The 19,212-nt window shown below is 37.2% G+C and overlaps 1 protein-coding gene across 7 annotated transcripts in view; it reads left to right on the top strand.

Moving 5' to 3' along the window:
• Window positions 1–11,085: 11,085 nt before the first annotated feature.
• WDSUB1 (WD repeat, sterile alpha motif and U-box domain containing 1) overlaps window positions 11,086–19,212 on the top strand; it is a 76,915-nt gene continuing 68,788 nt past the window's right edge. For 2 of the 7 annotated variants that reach the window (XM_060106177.1, XM_060106183.1), the window contains exons 1-3: window positions 11,086–11,250; window positions 13,511–13,932; window positions 15,551–15,735. In XM_060106177.1, coding sequence (XP_059962160.1) covers window positions 13,535–13,932; window positions 15,551–15,735 — 583 coding nt within the window. In that variant the 5' untranslated portion in view covers window positions 11,086–11,250; window positions 13,511–13,534. Of the gene's footprint in view, window positions 11,298–11,778; window positions 11,872–13,510; window positions 13,933–15,550; window positions 15,736–19,212 lie in introns of those variants that run through there. The other 5 variants (XM_060106179.1, XM_060106181.1, XM_060106180.1 and 2 more) reach the window with 5 other exon arrangements.

Raw genomic sequence — 19,212 nt, 5'->3', positions numbered from 1 at the left:
GGTTGAGAATCCGCCTGCCCATGCAGGGGACACGGGTTCAAGCCCTGTTCTGGGAGAATCCCACAGGCCGCGGAGCAACTGGGCCCGTGCGCCACAACTACTATGCCTGCTCTCTAGAGCCCGCAAGCCACAACTACTGAAGCTAGCGTGCCCAGAGCCCATGCTCCACAACAAGAAAAGCTACCACAGTGAGAGGTCCACGCGCCCCAGTGAAGAGTAGCCCCCGCTCGCCGCAACTAGAGAAAACCCCCGTGCAGCAATGAAGACCCAACACAGCCAAAAATAAATAAGTTTATTAAATAAATAAATAAAAATTAAAAATAGCCCCAATAATCATGGTAATGGATACCAAAGAATGTGGTTGAATCTTGAAGAGGGATTCAGTAGTGAATGAAAGAGACCTAAGGCTTATAGCCAGTTGGGAATAAACCTTGCGCTGAGATGAAAGGGAAGCTCAGCAAGGTCATTACTTCACCAAAGGCTAACAAGACGTTTACCTGGCAGGTTTGTATGGAGACAGTGGAAGGCCTTGAAAGGTATGTTCTCGTCTGTGATTCCTCCAATTCTTCAATTACGTTTACAGCTCTTCTTCAATATTGCTTTTCTGAATATCCTCATTATAGCAAATCTCAATTCTTTTGAATATAGAAGTGACTGTTTAAAAACAAAGGCTGATTCTATTCAGCCATTAAAAATTATCATGAAAATCTATATTAATATTGGTAAATTAAGTGAAAAGGCTGGTTATAGTAGAGTATGTATAGTAATTCTGTTAAAATATATTTAATGCACTTAGCATGGGGCAAACTGCAGGGATGCATCTACTAAAATGTTAGTGCTTTTTTTCCTGCAGGGATGTATAAAACATTAACAGTGCTTTTTTTCTCTGGTTGGTAGAATTTGGGAAGACTAACATCTTTGTCATCTTCCTTATCTATAGATCATAATATCTCTGCAAAAAAATGTGCTTTTTTTAACATTTAAAAAGTCACAAACCAAGTATGGTAAATTTAGCTGGTAAATATAACTGGTGAATATACTGAATGATGCCATTTAAAGGTTAAGGCATAACATTTACATAATAATTGAGTTCTGGATTACTTTCACATCTATTATTTCACTTAAATTAAATAGTTTTTTATTGTATAGGTATTTTTCATGTGGAAGACACTTTAATTGCCTATTCAGTAGCTGGCTGTCTTGTCTTCTTCCTTCCATCCACTCTGTAGATGTTGGTTGGCCATAAACTTCATGGGAAAGTGGGTACTTTTTTAGCCCCAGGAGGATAAATCTTTTAATTAGTAAGCCAATCATGGTAATTCCATTCCTGTTGAAAGTGATTGCTTAAAGAATGAGCATGTGATATAATCCTGGGCAGTGACATAAGAGAGAAGTCTTCTGGGGAATTGTTCAGAGGAGAATTTCTGTCCCTTTTGGTCTTTGGAGATGGTTTAGGAGGCCATGATGCTTGGAGCTACTGCAACCATCATTCGGCTATGCAAAGACAAACCTGAGAGGTGATAACAGTAATGCTGAAGATGGGGGAAGTGAGGGAGATGGAAAGGACCTGGGTTCTTGATGACATGAGCCATCAAGTTAATGTTAGAGCCACACTACCTCTGAACATTTTGCTAGGTGAGATAATTTATTGCATAAGCAATTTTGATTTGAATATTTTGTTTCAGATGAAAGCATCTTAGTATAGCCTGGGCTACTGCTTTGCAGCAATTCAGGCTACATGCTGCACAATTCCAGAGGGCCCCATTCATATAGGCCAGGATATAGCCCATTTTACAGATGACAAAACCAATACCAAAAAGGTCGAGTAATTTACGCATTGGCAGCAAACTTAGTAAGCTTCACTTGGTAAGGTCTTTGGCCTTCAAATAAAATTGCTCAGAACATAACACTGATTTTCTTGATTACTTTGAACATTATTTGAATGCATTTTCTCACCAAAATATTCCAAAACTAATTTGAGCGTTGGTAGTGTTATGGAATAATAACAAGATGGTAATTTTTAAGAGATGAATGTATTCTAGTTTATTTAGAAATAGTTACATTGCTTTGGAATCAAAATCTAAAAAGAATATTGAACACTAAGTTCGCTTCTGTACATGAGGAAGGAACTGGAATTATCTTTAGCCTCCTGCTGTAAGCAATCAGGCAACTGAACAAAGTATATAAAACAAATGTTTTTAGACATTAGACTACAACACAAGACTAATTCCTGAAATAAGAGTAAGAAATGAAGCTGGCCTTACAATTACCCTGCCTAAGATTTAGTATCTGGAGGTGCTACAGTCTTAATTTTATTATCTTACCCATTATTTTGATTAACTCGGCACTTTACAGCATGTGATGCAGTATCCTCTACAGGTAGAGGATTTTCATTGCAGTTCATCCTTTGGTGTTGATGTTTTTCATTATGGGACTGGTGCTATGATGGCATAAAATATGTCTAAATGCTTAAGGTAAGTTAAGAGTCATATTATATGAAAGACAAGTGGAAAGGAACTTCATTTTATAATGTGGGGTAACCCAGCTTTGAATATAACAGATTGATGCCTTATGTAAACTTGGAATAAAAGTTACATTCCTTACTCATCTTCATATAGATTCAAGTATTGCCTCTATAGTGGTTCCCAATCTTTTCACTATTATGTACAACTGTTATTGTTGTTTTTATTTCCATGTCGCAATGCTTGAAGAGTTTTATTTACAAAGCAGTGGCATTAAAAAAAATAATACCTGTACACCATAATTACAGGCACACGTGCCATTCACTTGAGACTATTTGGGTCATTAAAAATAGCATAAAACCCCTAGTTATAACATTCAGAGTCTGCCTAGAATTTGGAAAACCTCAGGCTTACTTATCATTGATGATTCCTGTATCAATAAATACACACTATATTCTTCTTCTGACCTCAAACTCTATCTTAGGACATGACACAGATAACACAAACTCAACAATCTAAAAATGATCTCATGGTCTTCCTACTTTTCACACTTGCTCTTTCCCCTGTATTCCATACCACGGTTAACAGAATCAACATACATCTAGCCACCCATGGTAGGAAACCTCAGAATTCCTTTGGACTTCTCACTTTACCCATCTCTCCATGACATCCTGAAGAATCTTCCTCTAAAATTCCTATGGTGTACATTTATCTCCAATTTTCCATTCCCTCTGCCACTATACTAGTTTATGCCTCATCATTTGCTAAGTACCAGTATCTCATTTTTTCTAGCCATCCTCCCTTTTTAAAAAAATTGTGGTTAAATATACATGACATAAAGTTTGCCATCTTATTCATTTTTAAGTGTACAGTTCAGTGGTGTTCAGTAGATCCATATTTTTGCGCATCTATCACCACTATCCATTCCAGAACTGAACTCTATATCCATTACACAGTAACTCCTCCTTCCCCCAGCCCCTGGCAACCACCATTCTATTTTTTGTCTTTTTGTATCTGACTTATTTCACTTAACATGTCTTCAAGATTCATCCATGTTGTACCATGTATCAGAATTTCCTTTCTTTTTAAGGCTGAATAATAATACCATTGTGTATGTATAGACCACATTTTGTTTATGTATTCATCTGTTGATGGACATTTGGGTTGCTTCCACTCTATAGCTATTGTGAATAATGCTGCTATGAACATGGGTGTACAAATATCTCTTCAAGACCCTGCTTTCAATTCTTTTGGGTTTATACCCAGAAATGGAATTGCTAGATCAGATGGTAATTCTATTTTTTATTTTTTAAGAAACCACCGTAATGATTTCCACAGCAGCTGTACCATTTTTACATTCCCTCCAACAGTACACAAGTTTCCAATTTCTCTATGTCTTTGTCAACACTTGTGTTGTTGTTTATTTTTGTTTTTTGATAGTAGCCATCCTAACAGGTGTGATGTGGTATCTCACTGTGGTTTTGATTTGCATTTCCCTGATGGTTAGTGATAAGTATCTTTTCACTTGCTTGTTGCCCTTTTGCACATCTTCTTTGGAGAAGTGTCTGCTCAAGTCCTTTGCCCATTTTAAAATCAAGTTGTTTGGTTTTTGTTGTTGAGTTACAGGAGTTTTTTAAATATATTCTAAATATTAACAACCCTTATCAGATATATGATTTGCAAACAGTTTCTTCCATTCCATGGGGTGCCTTTTCACTCTGTTGATTGGTTATATCCCTTGATGCACAGAAATTTTTAATTTTGATGTAGTCCAATTTGTCTGTTTTTTTCTTTTGTCTATGTTTTTGGTGTACTATGCAAGAAATCATTGTGAATCCAAGTCATATATCATTCCCCCTATGTTTTCTTCTAACAGTTTTAGCTCTTACAGTTAGGTTTTCGATCTATTTTGACTTAATTTTTGTACATGGTATAAAGTAAATGTCCAACTTCATTATTTTGCGTGTGGATATCCAGTTTTTGCCATACCATTTGTTGAAAAAACTTTCTCCATTTCGTGGTTTCAACACCCTTGTTGAAAATCATTTGACCATATATGTGAGGATTTATTTCTAGGCTCTCTCGTCTTTCCCAATGTTTTTTTCCATTGTTGTAATAAGTTTTGAAATCAGTCTAGTCATCCTCCTTTTGTCCACCACTCTGCCATCTTGAACCCAGATCTGATTCTGTCAGTCCGTTGCTAAAAAGGTATTTGTGTAGCATTAAAGGCTCTTCAGACTTAGCCTCGGCCTATTGTTAGTCTTTTGTCCTATCATAACCCCATCCTCTCTTCCCTACATTGGCTACTCATCCCACAAAATAACTCCAGAACACAATGTATGCTTACCCACCACCTGCTAAATTCTATTATTTGTGGCTTCCTCTATTCTCCTTCCCACCCTCCACCCCCAGGTGGCAGTTACTTTTTACTCTTATAGAATTTTGTTACTATCAGAGCCATTATCACATCATATCATAACAAATTATATATGCATGCCTGCTCCCACCAGTAAAAGTTGAGCTTCTTGATGGCCCTTCAAAGAATTTCTTTGTGCTTGCATTGCCCAGAGATCTCACACCTATCTATTACAGTTGCACAGAGAAAGTGGTATTAATATGTATACAACGCTAGGCTAAATACTGCATGTGCAGCGTTTTGTTTAATCTTCAGAACAGTTCTATGAGATATGACATATGAGGAACCCAAGGCTTATAAATGTTTGGTTACATAGCTGCTTAGCGGTCAGGGCTAGGATTCAAACTCACAGTCAACTGGCCCCAAGCCATGTTGTTATCACTAAGCTATGAAGACACTAAAGAGAGATGGGTGGTTAGTAAAATACAATAGGGTCTGGTGACTTACCTACTCTCTTTTAGGCCTGGACATGATGTTATCACAACCTCCAAAGTTAATCAGACTTAGGAGGTTGCCGATGTGCACTAATCACACTAAATAAAGCATAAACCAGAATATCAACTAAATTATGATGGGAAAGATTCCATTCAACTAGCTAAAGTACCATGTCCAGGTTTCCAGTGTCATGATATCTAAGAAAGAGACTGAATTATCTGAAATATACTAGGTGAGCATATAGACTCAACACAATGAGAATGAGATATACTTGGGAGTGTTTTATCCAGGCATGGTAAGGGCAGGCAAATCAGCCCTTCTCCACAGCACAGCAAACCACAATGGAGTCTCTATCTGACAACTTCTGGGGTTCTTTCCTGGACAATACATACAAAACAGCATATTTTACCCCTCAAACTCCCCTTTCTCTCTGTTCCATGATGCTTATCCCCATTTTTGGTTCAAACTCCCCTTTTTCTCTGTTCTATGATGCTTATCCCCATTTTTTGTTCCTGAGAAACTGAAATATCTCAGCTTCCTTGATTATCATATTTTCCAGTTCTGCCTATTTAAAATTATTTCTAGCCATCTGATTGGAATTCTGCACATTTCATGAGTCATGTGTTTATCGACATGCTCTTATTTTATGACAAGAGATAATTGTCCATTATATATGGATTTAACTGGCTTTCTTACGCCTCCACTCAAATTTCCTGTGAGCAGCTAGAATTCATATTCTCCCATAACTAACGGTATTGCTGTTATGGGCTGTGTACCTCCCACTCTCACCTGACACAGCTCCTCAAGAGACTGTGTCCTACACATTTTTTAAACACCCAGTATCTAGTATAATGTCTGACATATTAATGGCACCCAATAAAACTTTGTCAATAAAGCCTTCCCATCAAGGAAGATACTCAAAAGAATGAGCTATACTCTGAAAGCAATGCCAAAATCCAGGTTCTAAATATCTTTTAGGTAGCAGCTATGCTGGAATAAATGTTTGAATTTTCAAAATGATTGCTTTGAAAAGGATAGCTCTTATTGCATGTATATGTTGGATTTATTTCATGAAATATGAGGTCATATTACTTTATAATCATATCTTGAAGCCTAGTAATGTTCTGATAGCATACAGCTGCTTCCTGGCACGTGTTAAAGAGGCTCATGTCTATAATAAAAGACCTAAGATGTCCCAGGTGAACTAAATAGGTCAAAAGGAATGGATTATCTGGTACAAAGTAAAACTTCTTTGTAATTCCCCAGATTGCTTTCCTCTGGTCTCTAACTTTGATCTCACTTCCTTTCTAAGAGGACATTACCTATCATCTGGTATAGTCATTAATACCATAAAATCAAAGACTTATCTTCCTGGGCACATGATGGAATTGTATTTCCTATACTCCTTGTGGTTGAGTGAGGCCATTTGACAAGCTAGTTCTGGCCAAAGAGATCTGAATATAATTATCATGTGCATCTTGTTAGCCAGTATTTAATTTCTTTCTTCTCCCTCTGGCACAGCTACTATTAATGCTCAAAATGACTCATGTTCTGTTAGCCCAGACCTCTGATTAACTATGTTGAACATAATTCCCTACCAATTCACAATGGACACATAGCATAAACAAGAAATAAACCTTATTTTACGTCACTAAGATATTAAGGTTCATTGTAATTGCCTCATATCCTAGGCTATCCTGATGCAGACTGGCTATTAAACCATTGGATTAGAAGGAAAAAAAATAGGCCCTGTAGGGCTTAATATCTTACCTCTCTATATCCCATCACTTATGAAAGGGTCCTGGAAAATAACTAAAATGCACAATTGAAGAAAGTGTGATAAAAGATTAAGAGGGTCTTGGCAAAGTAAGTAGATTGAACTGTAGTAATGTGTCATGGCCAGGAAAGACTGCTAATATATTTTACCTTAGGTTCAAAGGGGAGACACTGCTTTTGAGAAACCTCATGATGGAAAACACAAAACCAATAAGAAAGTGGAGGGGCTGGAGTGCATTTTGACCCAGTGAAACTTTGGGCTGATATGGATTTGTGTGGACAACGCTTTATGCTATTATTGAGACCCAAATTGTGATCGACCTAAAAATGATCAGTAGATTTTATTAATACAAAGAATTACAGGGCTTCAGCCAAAGCAGTGGTTAGAGGGATATTTATAGTTGTAAATCCTATATGGAAAAAAAATTCATAAATCAGTAAGCTAACCTTCCAATAGAAAAAGAAGACCAAACGAAGCATTAAGCAAGCAGGAGGAAGGAAATAATAATTAGAGTGGAAATTAATAAAAGAATAGAAAAAATTAATTAAACCAAAAATTGGTTCTTTGAAAAGATCAACAAAATTGACAAAGCTTTAGCTGAACCAACTGAGAAAAAAGAGGGAAGACTAATTACTAAAGTCAGGAATGAAAGAGGGGGCATTGCAGAAACAAACACGGACTTTAAGTGAATACTATGGACCAAGTAGATAACTTGGGTGATAATGGACAACTTCCTATAAGATACAAAGTACTGCAACTGACTCAAGAAGCAAGAGAATATCTAAATAGACCTATGACAAAGAGATTGAATTAATAATAATTCTGTAAGTTGGGCTATTATCAAGTGAATTTGATTATACAATGTCTATTATATTCTTATGTTATAAAAAAATCAGGAATCTGAAAGTAAAAATGTGGGTTTCTTTTTCAAAACTATATTTTAAATCTTGAATTCTCTTTTGGAGCATTAGTAATAAGATACTGGAAAATAAAGAATTTGAGAAGATGAGACAGAAGAAATAAGAAAAGGAAAATTTTAATTATAGGAAATTGGAATTTAAAAATCCATAAACGAGAAGAATGTTTCTTGTACCAAAGAGGAAGAAAAGGCATAGTTGGAACTGCAAAATTTCTTTAGCATGTACAGATACCAAATGTCATCACATTTCTTTCTTGTCTGCTTATTTTTAGCTACATGTATGTTTTCTATCATCAGGCAGCTCTCACTGTGCCCAGTGTGAGGCTTCCTCATCCTCATTTGGCAGCCCCTGGGTCTTTCTTCTATCTGTATGAAACACCAACTTAAAGAACCCTAACGAACTCTTATTACTTGGTTGGCATCCAGGACTATGGGTGGATTAATGGAAACATGGCCAGTTAGAGGGTGTAAAGTTTATTTAATTTCAAAGGATAAGGGGAATTCGGAGACTATTCCATAATGCAGAAGATAACACAGCCTGCACCCAGTTACAGCTTCCTCTCTACTGGGAGGTAGCGCTGTGGATAATACCAGGTGTGGAAAGTGAACGATTGCATCAGTATGAGAGAATCCCTGGGCCATTCTCATGGATATTTTTAGAAACTTTTTTTGAATTTTAATATACACTACACACAAATGCATGTATTATATATATTGAGCTTGATACATTTTTTTGCAAACTGAACACCTCCAGGGAGTTTTTTACATCTTGTACTCTACCTTGCCTGATGGTTCTGGAAACTCTGGCCTTATCTGCCTGCAAAGCAGAACAACCCAAATGCATTCCTGAGTATTTACTGTGAAACTGGGTATTTCCCAAGCTCATCCCTCAGTTGGCCCACACTTCAAGCCTGTTTAGAACCCATTCCTACACCCACCTTTTCTAATTACTTCAGTGCCTATCATCTCTCTCTCTCCTTTGAGTTCTTGGTTACTCTCAACTAAACATTTGAATAATCATTGACTCACTAACTAATTCACACCTATTCTGTTCCCACTGGATTGTATTTGGAGACCATGTATTGCTTACTATTTAACTGAAAAGTTAGTTTTCCTTTAAATATACCACTTAAAATTGTTTTCTATATTCCCCAAGAAGCATTATTACAAGGAACAAAACTAGAAATTAATGATAAAACAGGATTAATTATTGACCACAGTTACATAATTAGAGCAAAAAATGTATAAAATGTTCAAATCTTTAATGTTCCAAGTCAAAGTTCCGATTATTTGACACTGTCCTATGTAGTAGGATAACCCGTTCACTCATGTGATCAAAGATCTCTATAAATTCTTAAAATGTTTCTCTAATATATTGCCAAGATATTTTAATTAACATCTCCCAAATTGCAAATTCACAGACTAGAGACCAGCTACAATAAAGCTTCCCTCTTTGAAACTGCCTGTCCTGCAAAACTGACCATACTGGGCTTGAGATCTCCATACTAAATTACTGGCCTGTGTAGTCAGGAGTTTCTTTTACATATTTTACTTGAAGAATATTATAACCAATCTTACCCATCAAATCAGTGAAAATTTTAAAAAAATTACTCAAGTCTGTCAAGAATGTGGACAGGCACCACCATATGTTGCTGAGACCATACAGCCTCTCTGAAAAGCAATATGGCAATATTTATTAAGACTATTTACACCCTTATACCCAGTTATTCCATCTCTATCTAACAATTTCCTTAGCAAATTTCATTAAATATTTATGTACGATGTCATTGAATCCAGTATTATCTATAATAAGCACAAAAATATTGAAACAACTGGGAAAATGTTAAATAAATTATGGTATGTTTCTGGGGCTGTGGACCATTAGGCAGAAGCAGTTAATTACACTACTGAGAAATTTTAGATGTGAAAAATGCTCAGGATACAAGTGTAAGTTGAAAAAGGTAGTTTGCAGGTCTTTTTGTAAAATTATTGATATTATTATTCATGAAAGACTGAAAGTAAATGTTCTATCTGAGTGGCTTATTTTTGAGTGGTGTGATTATTAGTTATTTTTCTTATTTATAGTTTCTATATTTCCTAGAGAGAGCTCCATTATTTATACAATCAAAAAGTTACTTTTAGAAAAATACTGTTTTGGCATTACTTTGGCCTGTAATCAGGTTTCAAAGTGTCAGTCATAATGCACTCGTTAATCAATTTAAAAATCACAGGAGCATCTCAAAATCATGAATTTTGATCTCCTCTTTTCCCTTTGTCTTTTTCATTACAAATCTTCAGCGATCTCAATTTCATGTTTAAATTTGAGTATTTTAGGTTATTACTCTTCAAATATGACTTTGGTTTCCTCAGGTTTGTAATTTTTTAATGTTTCCTCGCTGAAGAAAACTCTTTGTAACTTTGATTTTAATCTGAACATGGTTCAATACCGTGACGTGCACTTAGTTCGTAAGTGTTAGCACGCCTAGGAACTTTTTTCAGGTCAATTTTTTAATCTCAGAAGGGACTGGCAAAACCACTTCGTAATCAATTACACGTGGAAACCACGGTGTAAGCTCCACGTGAGCTTAGGAGGCGCTCAGAAACGCTATAAGAAATGCACATCGGGTTCAGGTGATAGCAGGATAGCCTGGATATCCTTTTCAGCAGCCTGCCCTGGAAAGACAGATTTGGGTAACCTGAGCACAAAGGCGATGGTTGAAGTCATGAACCACTGAGGTCAGAGCTGGCCGAAACAGAAAAGACCAATCAGGGAGGTCACAGAATAGACAGAGCAGGATAAAGAAATACAGCAGAGGAAGGAGGCTCAAAAACTTTGAGCTGTAGTAACTGGAGAGTTAAAGGGGGCATTGTATAATGCCCCCTTTAAAATCACATTTCAGGCACTCTCTAGACCTTGAGACCTCAGCTTCCGCAACCAGAAAAAAATTTCAACTAAAGGTTCTTCCCCAATCCGGACTCATTTTAATCCTAGAGCCAGGTTTTAGAAATCTCCTCATCAGAAAGCGGAAGGGCGCGCATGCGCCGCGGCGCAGGCCGCCTCCCAGGGGGCGGGGCCTTCCTTTCGCCTTAGGTCGTCCGCCGGCGTCGGCCCCGCCCGCCTCACCTGCGCGTCACGTGCCCTGCGCCACTCGCCGGCGTCTGAGCGCTGATTCCGGGCGTCGTGGGTTTTCGAGGTGAACGGGGCAGTGCCCATGGGCCAGTTTAGCAGCGGCGGAGGCAGGTGCGGGACCTTGACTGGGGTCAGCCCGCCGAGCTTCCCCGCTCGAGGTGTCTAAACCCTCCGTTTCTCGGTGTCAGGTTCTAAGCGCGCGACAGGGACCTGCTGAGACTTTGACCAGAGCGATGCACGGTTTTGCGGCCTCGGTCTGGGAGCCGGGCGGCGCCTCCCGGCGGGGCGTGAAAGCCCCAGCTGGCTTCCACCCTTCCCCCGCACCCGAGCGCCGGTCCCCGCGCCCCGGAAGGCCCTGCTCGCCGCCGGCCGCGCTCCTGCCGCGGGTCGCTCGCTCCGCTGAGGCCTGGTTGGCTCTCAGAGTTGGGCAAATCCTTGGTCCCCGCGTGGGCGCGGTGGGAGTAGGTCTCGAGGTTTATGTTGGAGGATTCTTGGCACATTTCGGGTTTGCCTTGCAGTAGATGGGTATGCGTGTGTTCACACTGGCGAGTTGATCCGGGATATGACCGGAAATTGAGTGTTCGGCTTGATGGCTGAGGTTTTTAAGTGGACGCCCACACCAGGTAGGGGTAGACTTGAGAGCGCGTTTTAAAACAAAGAGTTCAGCCGATTGCGTCTCTGTCCTTGCGACTCGAGGGCCTCGAACTGCAAAGGGAGCCGAGCGCCACAAGGGTGAGGAAGTTTGTTTGGAAAATTACCTGTGTGCACTTGCACAGTTGGGATTTGGGAGTTCCCCAGAAAGCACCTCCTGATGGCGTTTCTTTCCAGTGCAACACCTCAGGCGGTAATCTACCAGGGTTTTTGGTGGTTGGTTGGTTGGTTGGTTTTTTAGACTTCATTGAAGTTTGAAAAAAGAGGCTGAACTTTTGGGATAAGATAAATGTTGGAAAAGGCTCGCTCCATCTATTTGGAAAGATTTCTGTGAATAATATTAGAACAAGGTATTATGAATTTTACAATTCAAAGTTACGCCTGTCCCTTCAGGGCCGATTATTGCCTCGTTCTACACCATTTTTCCACAGTCAGATTTTTTTTTCTTTTCTTTTCTTTTTTTTAGTATTAGTAGCTTTATTTTTAGTTATCCAGTCATTTTGTATTACATTCACATACAATGTTTAAAGCCTAGAACTGGATTTGGGGAAAAATATTAATTCAGCAAATATTTATTTGTCCACATTAAGTGCCGATACTGTTTTACGTTTCACATGCTGTAGATGCAGAAATGAGCGAAACAGACCCGATCTTTGTTGGTTTGGTGCTTACCTTCTGGTGGGGGGAGACAAATAAATAATAAATATGTCAGAGGGTGGTAATTGCTACACTGAGGATTAAAATACGGTGATGTGCTAGCCTGTAGAGGGGCTACTTTAGACTGGGAAACTCTCTCTGAGGAAGGACACTGAAAGTGAAATCGAAATGTGAAATTAGATCCCAAAAGCAGGGGGAAGAGAATTTAAGCATAAGAAAACCACTTTGTGACGATCTTAGGTGTAATCATTTTGACCAGGGAGGCTGGAAAGAGGGAGGGTGAGGGAAAGTGGAAGGAGTTGAGGTCTGAGAAGTAGGCAAGCAAGAGACAGACCATGTAGGGTTTTGTAAGTCTTGGTGAGGAGTTTGGATTTTATTCTAAATTTGTAAATTTGTTCTTAGGTGCAGACCAGCTAAGTCCATTTTTTGCCACTTTCTTTTTGGTTTCCTTGATTTATTACATTGATTCTTCACCTCAAATCTTTTATATCTTTTTATTCTTAGACAAGATGACAAACCATGACATGATAGCTTTCAACACTGCCACTTGTGAATGAAACCTTTTGTTCCTTTTTTATGAGTGAACTATATAATTCTGCATCTTAAAGGCAGAACAGTAGCCTTGGCTCCATCCTGTGGAAGGAGCAGCAGAGTTTGTTAAAGTAGTGAAAAATCTTTTTAAGCTGAGATTAGCAGATGTGGAATGAGGCACTGTTGAGTAGCAGTTAAGGGAAAGTCTTCACAGGTGAAATAAATACCCAAGGTTCTGGATGTTCAGTGTCAAATCAGTTTGAAGTTATTTGACTAGGTTCCTTTTCAGGAGTTACGGAATTTTATTGGTATGGCACTGGTGATTGTGTTAGTCATCAGAGGTTATAGTCTTAAAATGTTTTATTTCTCTCCAAATTATTCTAACCCCCGGTATAATATATTGTCTTTTAAAAATGTGAATGTAGGAGCTTTCATCGAGCAAGTTAATTGCTTTTGGCTCTTTTATATTGATTTGAGTTGCGTTTATTTGATTCCTAGGATGAAGTAACCTTTATCTGTCTAAAAATTGCAGGATATTTTACTTCAAATAAAGAACATGGTGAAACTCATTCACACATTAGCGGATCATGATGATGATGTCAACTGCTGTGCCTTCTCCTCTTCCCTCTTGGCCACTTGCTCCTTGGACAAAACAATTCGCCTGTACTCCCTGAGTGACTTTAGTGAATTGCCACACTCTCCATTGAAGTTTCACACCTATGCTGTCCACTGCTGCTGTTTCTCCGCTTCAGGACATATTTTGGCTTCGTGTTCAACAGATGGTACCACTGTCTTATGGGATACTCAAAACGGACAGACTTTGGCAGTGATGGAACAGCCCAGTGGTAGCCCCGTGAGGGTTTGCCAGTTTTCCCCAGACTCCACTTGTTTGGTATCAGGGGCAGCTGATGGAACTGTTGTTTTGTGGAATGCACAGTCATACAAGTTATATAGGTAGGAATATTTAAACCACTTTCCGTTTTTAATCCTATTAACAGGTCCACCAAAAAAAGAAGAAAAAAAGGCAGAATATTTTGATGACGTTAAGAAGCAGATAATTTTTAGACATCACAAGGAAAAATATTTTGACCTATCTTCTGAAGGTCATAAAAACAAAATATGATTCCTGAAGTAGATTTGCTTGGCTCTGAGTGTTTTAAATTTCCAATCTTTCTTTTGTAAAATAAGGTTAATCTTGTTAGACTTCATGGATTTTTTGGGAAAGAGGCCAAAAAAAAAAAACCCCACAGTAGTCTTTTGAATAAAATTTAGTAATTTTAGGCTTTATTTTTGTCACTCGTGGCTCAGGTGTTCTCAATAATAAAGTAATGGTAGGTAAATCTCACCTACACAGCTCTTTCCTGACTAGGATTCTTGCTGACCAAGCCCAGAAGAAGGAACCTTGTGATCAGCATGGTGTTGTGTTATCGTTTCTTTTAAAAAAAAATCACTTAAAAAACTCCTTTTGGATAAAAATACATCAATTAATTTACACTGGTAATGTTGTGTTGCAACTCACCAACATTAAAACCATGCACTTGTATGTATTTATAGTGTGGTGAAATATATATAACATCAAACATTTTAACCTTTTTAACGTGACATTAAGTACATTAAAAACTATAAACTTTCAAATGTTACCATTTAAAATAGCTTAATGTACCTTCCTTTCTCCCTACCCCCCAGCATCACTTAGAGCACAAATGGTAGCAGCTGGTAAACAACTGTTACTCATTTAGATTTGGGTCTTTGGATTGAAGAAAGTGATGTGTTTTAAGTGGTGTTAATAAACAGTTTAAAGAGAAAGCACAGGAAGAATGAAATGCCTTTAAGTTATTTTGTGTGAATGAAATACAGCTGTCAGCTAACGAATCTTTTTCACTTATTGGGTGATAAATTCTGCCTCCCTAGCATTATTTCTCTAATGTATGTAATTAATGATATAAAAGTGGTACACTGCAGTAGATTTAAGCACTGGCTAGGACACTGCACTAATTGTTGGGTTTTTACCCGTTTATTTTTCCTAATTGAGAAAATAATTGTTAAGCCAGTGCTTCCTAATCTTCCCTAGATGATTTTAACTTGTTCACAGCATTTTCTTTACATAAAGAATTTGTATTTGAAGATGGGATGAAAGTTTCTGGGTGATTTTGCTGTTTGTTGTTTCTAGGTGATTTTAATACAAAAGTTGAAAGTACTTTTGACCCCAGTAACATGTTTTTCAATCAAAAATTATATCTTAAAAAAAAATGTGACTGTAGTTGATATTGTTGGTTGTTACTGCTTTTTTTGTTAAGCTTTGTAGGTTTTAACATGTTCCTACTGACTTGCCATATGGAAAAGTATGAAGATATGTCGACTTTGGTTTGGTTAAGATAATGTTTAAATCCTCTTACTTTTAGCAAGCATATAAATGATATTTTATTTCTATAGGCATCTACTGCCTTTTATCTCTAGTTCTGTGATAGCCATTTATCCTCTTTTTAGTATATCAAGCTGCTGTTAGAGATTGTCATGTAAAGTAAAAGATGCTCTGAAATGAAAATTCCCTTTTCTTTTGCTTTTATTTCAGATGTGCTAGTGTTAAGGATGGCTCCTTGGTGGCCTGTGCATTTTCTCCTAATGGAAACCTCTTTGTCACTGGCTCTTCGTGTGGAGATTTAACAGTGTGGGATGATAAAATGAGGTGTCTGCATAGTGAAAAAGCACATGATCTTGGAATTACCTGCTGCGATTTTTCTCCACAGCCAGTTTCTGGTTAGTTATTTTACTCTTGTAAGCACTAGTAATTCCCATTTGCAATTTGTATGTGACTTTTTGTTCTTTTACTTATTTTCACTTCATCATTAGTGAAACAACAAGCCCTTTTAATTCATTCCTTTCAAGGAATCATCCTTCTCCTTTATCTTTTTTGATCAAAATGAAATCACAAATATTTTGGGGGGAAAATCAGGATCTTTGGGAAAATATGTAGGGGCTGACTCAACTTGGTGCAGTAGATCTGGATTCCTTGAGTACGGTAATGTAGAGGCCTTAACCCTGTTGGTTTTACTGTGACTTTTGAAATATTGTATATTGATATTCAAATAGAAATGTGAAATGTAAAAATTGGAAACAAGTTTCATTTTCCATTTACTAATTTAATCTTTCAAAACATAAATTTATAAAGCATTTGACAATACAGTTTTCAGAAAAAGAAGAAACAAAAACTCCTGAATATAGACTCTTGGCTTTAAATAAATACAGTGAATTGGGAAGTTGTCTTCTTCTATTTTCATCTTCTATGTTAGGAAGAAGTTCTGCTTTTGGCTGCTCCAGTCTTACTGCCAGACCAGTGCTGTCCCATAGCAATACAATGTGAGCTACATACGTAAATTGAAAAATTTCTAGTAGTAGGTGAAATTAATTTTAACATATTTTATTTTACCCTATATATCTAAAATATTATTTCAGTAATTGATAGTCGATAAAATATCAGTAAGATATTCTACTATATTTTGTTATGAAGTCTTCAAAATCTAGTGTGCATATTATGTCACATCTCGATTTGTAGTAGTCACACTTCAACTGTTCAGTAGCCATGTGTGGCGAGTTACTACCTTATTGGACAGCTCAGGTCCAGTAGCAGGATGGCTTTGGCACTCCCCTATTTCAAAACCATCAATGGCATATTAAAATATGTTTAAGGTAAGATAAAATACCAAATCCCAAGCACAAAGCCTGTAAGTACCTTCATATTCTGTTTCCCTGCCTCATCCCAAATCACACTTGGCTTCATGCATTCTCTTGCCACACTGGCCTTGTTCACTCCTTGAATGTCTCTAAGATTTTTCCAAGGGTTTTACATGTGGACCCTTCACCTGGTTCACTATTAGTCATCCTTTAGATTTCAGGTAAAAATAAATAAATAAATAAATCACTTCAGGTGAGTTTCCCTTGCTCTTACCTCCTGCACACAGTCTAAAGTATTTTGATATAGGCTTTTAGTTGCACGCCTTTTCTTTTAAAATAGGACTTAGTGAAGTATCACAGGTTTTAATTATATAGTTATTTATATGGATTGTGTTTAATGGTGTTTTTCCTGTTAGATTGTAAGCTCCATAGGGCAGGGCCTGGGTCTGTTTTATTTACAGTGCTTGGAATATAATAGGCCTTGAAATGCAGACTGATGAATAAGATTCCTTTTATTGATTTGCTGAAATTGCTTGTTTTTGTTTTCTTAGCCTTTTAGTATCATATAGCAGATTAACAGATTTTCTTTTCATGAACCCATTCTTATATTAAACTCCCTACCTAATTTACTTATGATAATTTATTCTTTTAATATATTGTTTTATGCTGTTTATTCTAAGAAGACCAGCTTGTAACAGACAAGAACCATTTCTTCCATTCTGTGAGACCTTATCCAAAATCTTACAGGCACTCAGTGAATCTTTAATGAGTTATATAAACATAGGGAGATTTAGGTTTCCTTTTTGATTCTAAGTTACCTGAAAAAAAGATTTTCAATTAAAATACCATTTTTATAGTGATATTGGAGTAAAACTAAGGACATCCTTGTTCTATCTTTAGAGGGGTTGCAGCTCATGGGTCCTGGAAAGGTTCACTAAACTAGGCAGAAAATTTGGTGAGATTCTAAAATAAATTTAATACTCACATCCCTACCCTGCCTGTAGAGTATATTTCTCAATATACTTCTAATATGTCCCTTCTGCACTTTCTTTAGTTCAATTTCTGTTAAAATAGATATTAACCTTATGTGTAAATTCCCTGAAACAGATCAATATATGCTTTAAAGCATATAAACCAATAAATGATTACTATAGGAATTTGTGGTAATTATGTATTTTCTTAAAAGACAAAGTATGTAATTTTTAACTTGTTATTGTTTAATTTGGTATTTGTTAATATCTGTAAATACTTATGACATATTGAATCTTCTGTCTTTGTGACATTTTGCTCAAATAAGGGAAAATAATACTGTTTGTGCTGGAGGATAAATGTTCAATTCTCTCCAGTCTTTAAGTGAAAAGACAGTTTGGATTAGATTATTATTACAATTTAAATATTTTTCCTGAAGAAAAGTCTGTTTTTAAATATTATATTTGGATCTCAAGGATAGGCATATTTTAAACTTTATAATTTTACATTGTCCTAGATGAATTCTTACTAAAAGAAACTTCTGAATTAACGTAAGGATCTTATTTAGTCTAGAAACAATAGGAAAAAAGTTTTCTTAACTGAGTCTAGTACTTAAATATTTTACTCTCAGCCATTTTTGGGTAAACTGTTTGGCCTTAAAAAGATTTAATGATTATTAGGAATTGCTTACATCCATCAAGATCTCTGAGAAAGAATGCTGTTTGGCTGAACCTGTGCTACAAAAACAAAAATGCTGTTGAAATGTGGAAGTCCCATGCAGTTAGAAAAACTTTCAGTGAAAAAGAAATTTTAATTTGTTTTATGTTAATAAAGTATATGTGCTTTCAACAAAACAGAGGGAAGCATTTATTTTACATACCCAGGTGTATAAATTAAATATCATATATTTGCAAAACAGGAGTGCAATCTTAAGATGGGTATTAGGTTTCTTAATTGTGTCTTACTGCATATGAGTGCTGAAATTTCCTTTGACCTGTGATATTAGGTGGAATTCATATAAAATTGAGTTGGTGATACCAATATTTACATTACCCACAATATTTAGGAACTTAGCTAGTGGGTAGATAATGATATACTGAAATTATCTAAGTAAGCATTACTAGCGATTTTTTTGTAACACCAAATTTAACTGATTACTTTCCCTGATTTGTGTAATATTTTCCACCAAATCTATTGGACTGAATTGATGTTGTTTTGGATTTATGTAAGTCTAGTCTTTGTCTTGATTAAATCAAATGGGAAAACAGTCTCATTCCATGTGAATTAAGACTAAGCTTTTAGGGGCTTCCCTGGTGGCGCAGTGGTTGAGAATCTGCCTGCCGATGCAGGGGATATGGGTTCGAGCCCTGGTCCGGGAAGATCCCACATGCCGCGGAGCGGCTGGGCCCGTGAGCCATGGCCGCTGAGCCTGCGCGTCTGGAGCCTGTGCTCCGCAACAAGAGAGGCCGTCATAGTGAGAGGCCTGCGCACCGCGATGAAGAGTGGCCCCCGCTTGCCACAACTAGAGAAAGCCCTCGCACAGAAACGAAGATGCAACACAGCAAAAATAAATAAATTAATTAAAACTCCTAC

This window comes from Mesoplodon densirostris, chromosome 8 (assembly GCF_025265405.1).
Source record: "Mesoplodon densirostris isolate mMesDen1 chromosome 8, mMesDen1 primary haplotype, whole genome shotgun sequence".
NCBI lineage: Eukaryota > Metazoa > Chordata > Mammalia > Artiodactyla > Ziphiidae > Mesoplodon > Mesoplodon densirostris.
Note: the sequence above shows the minus strand (reverse complement) of the source record. Positions and strands in the feature narration are given on the sequence as shown.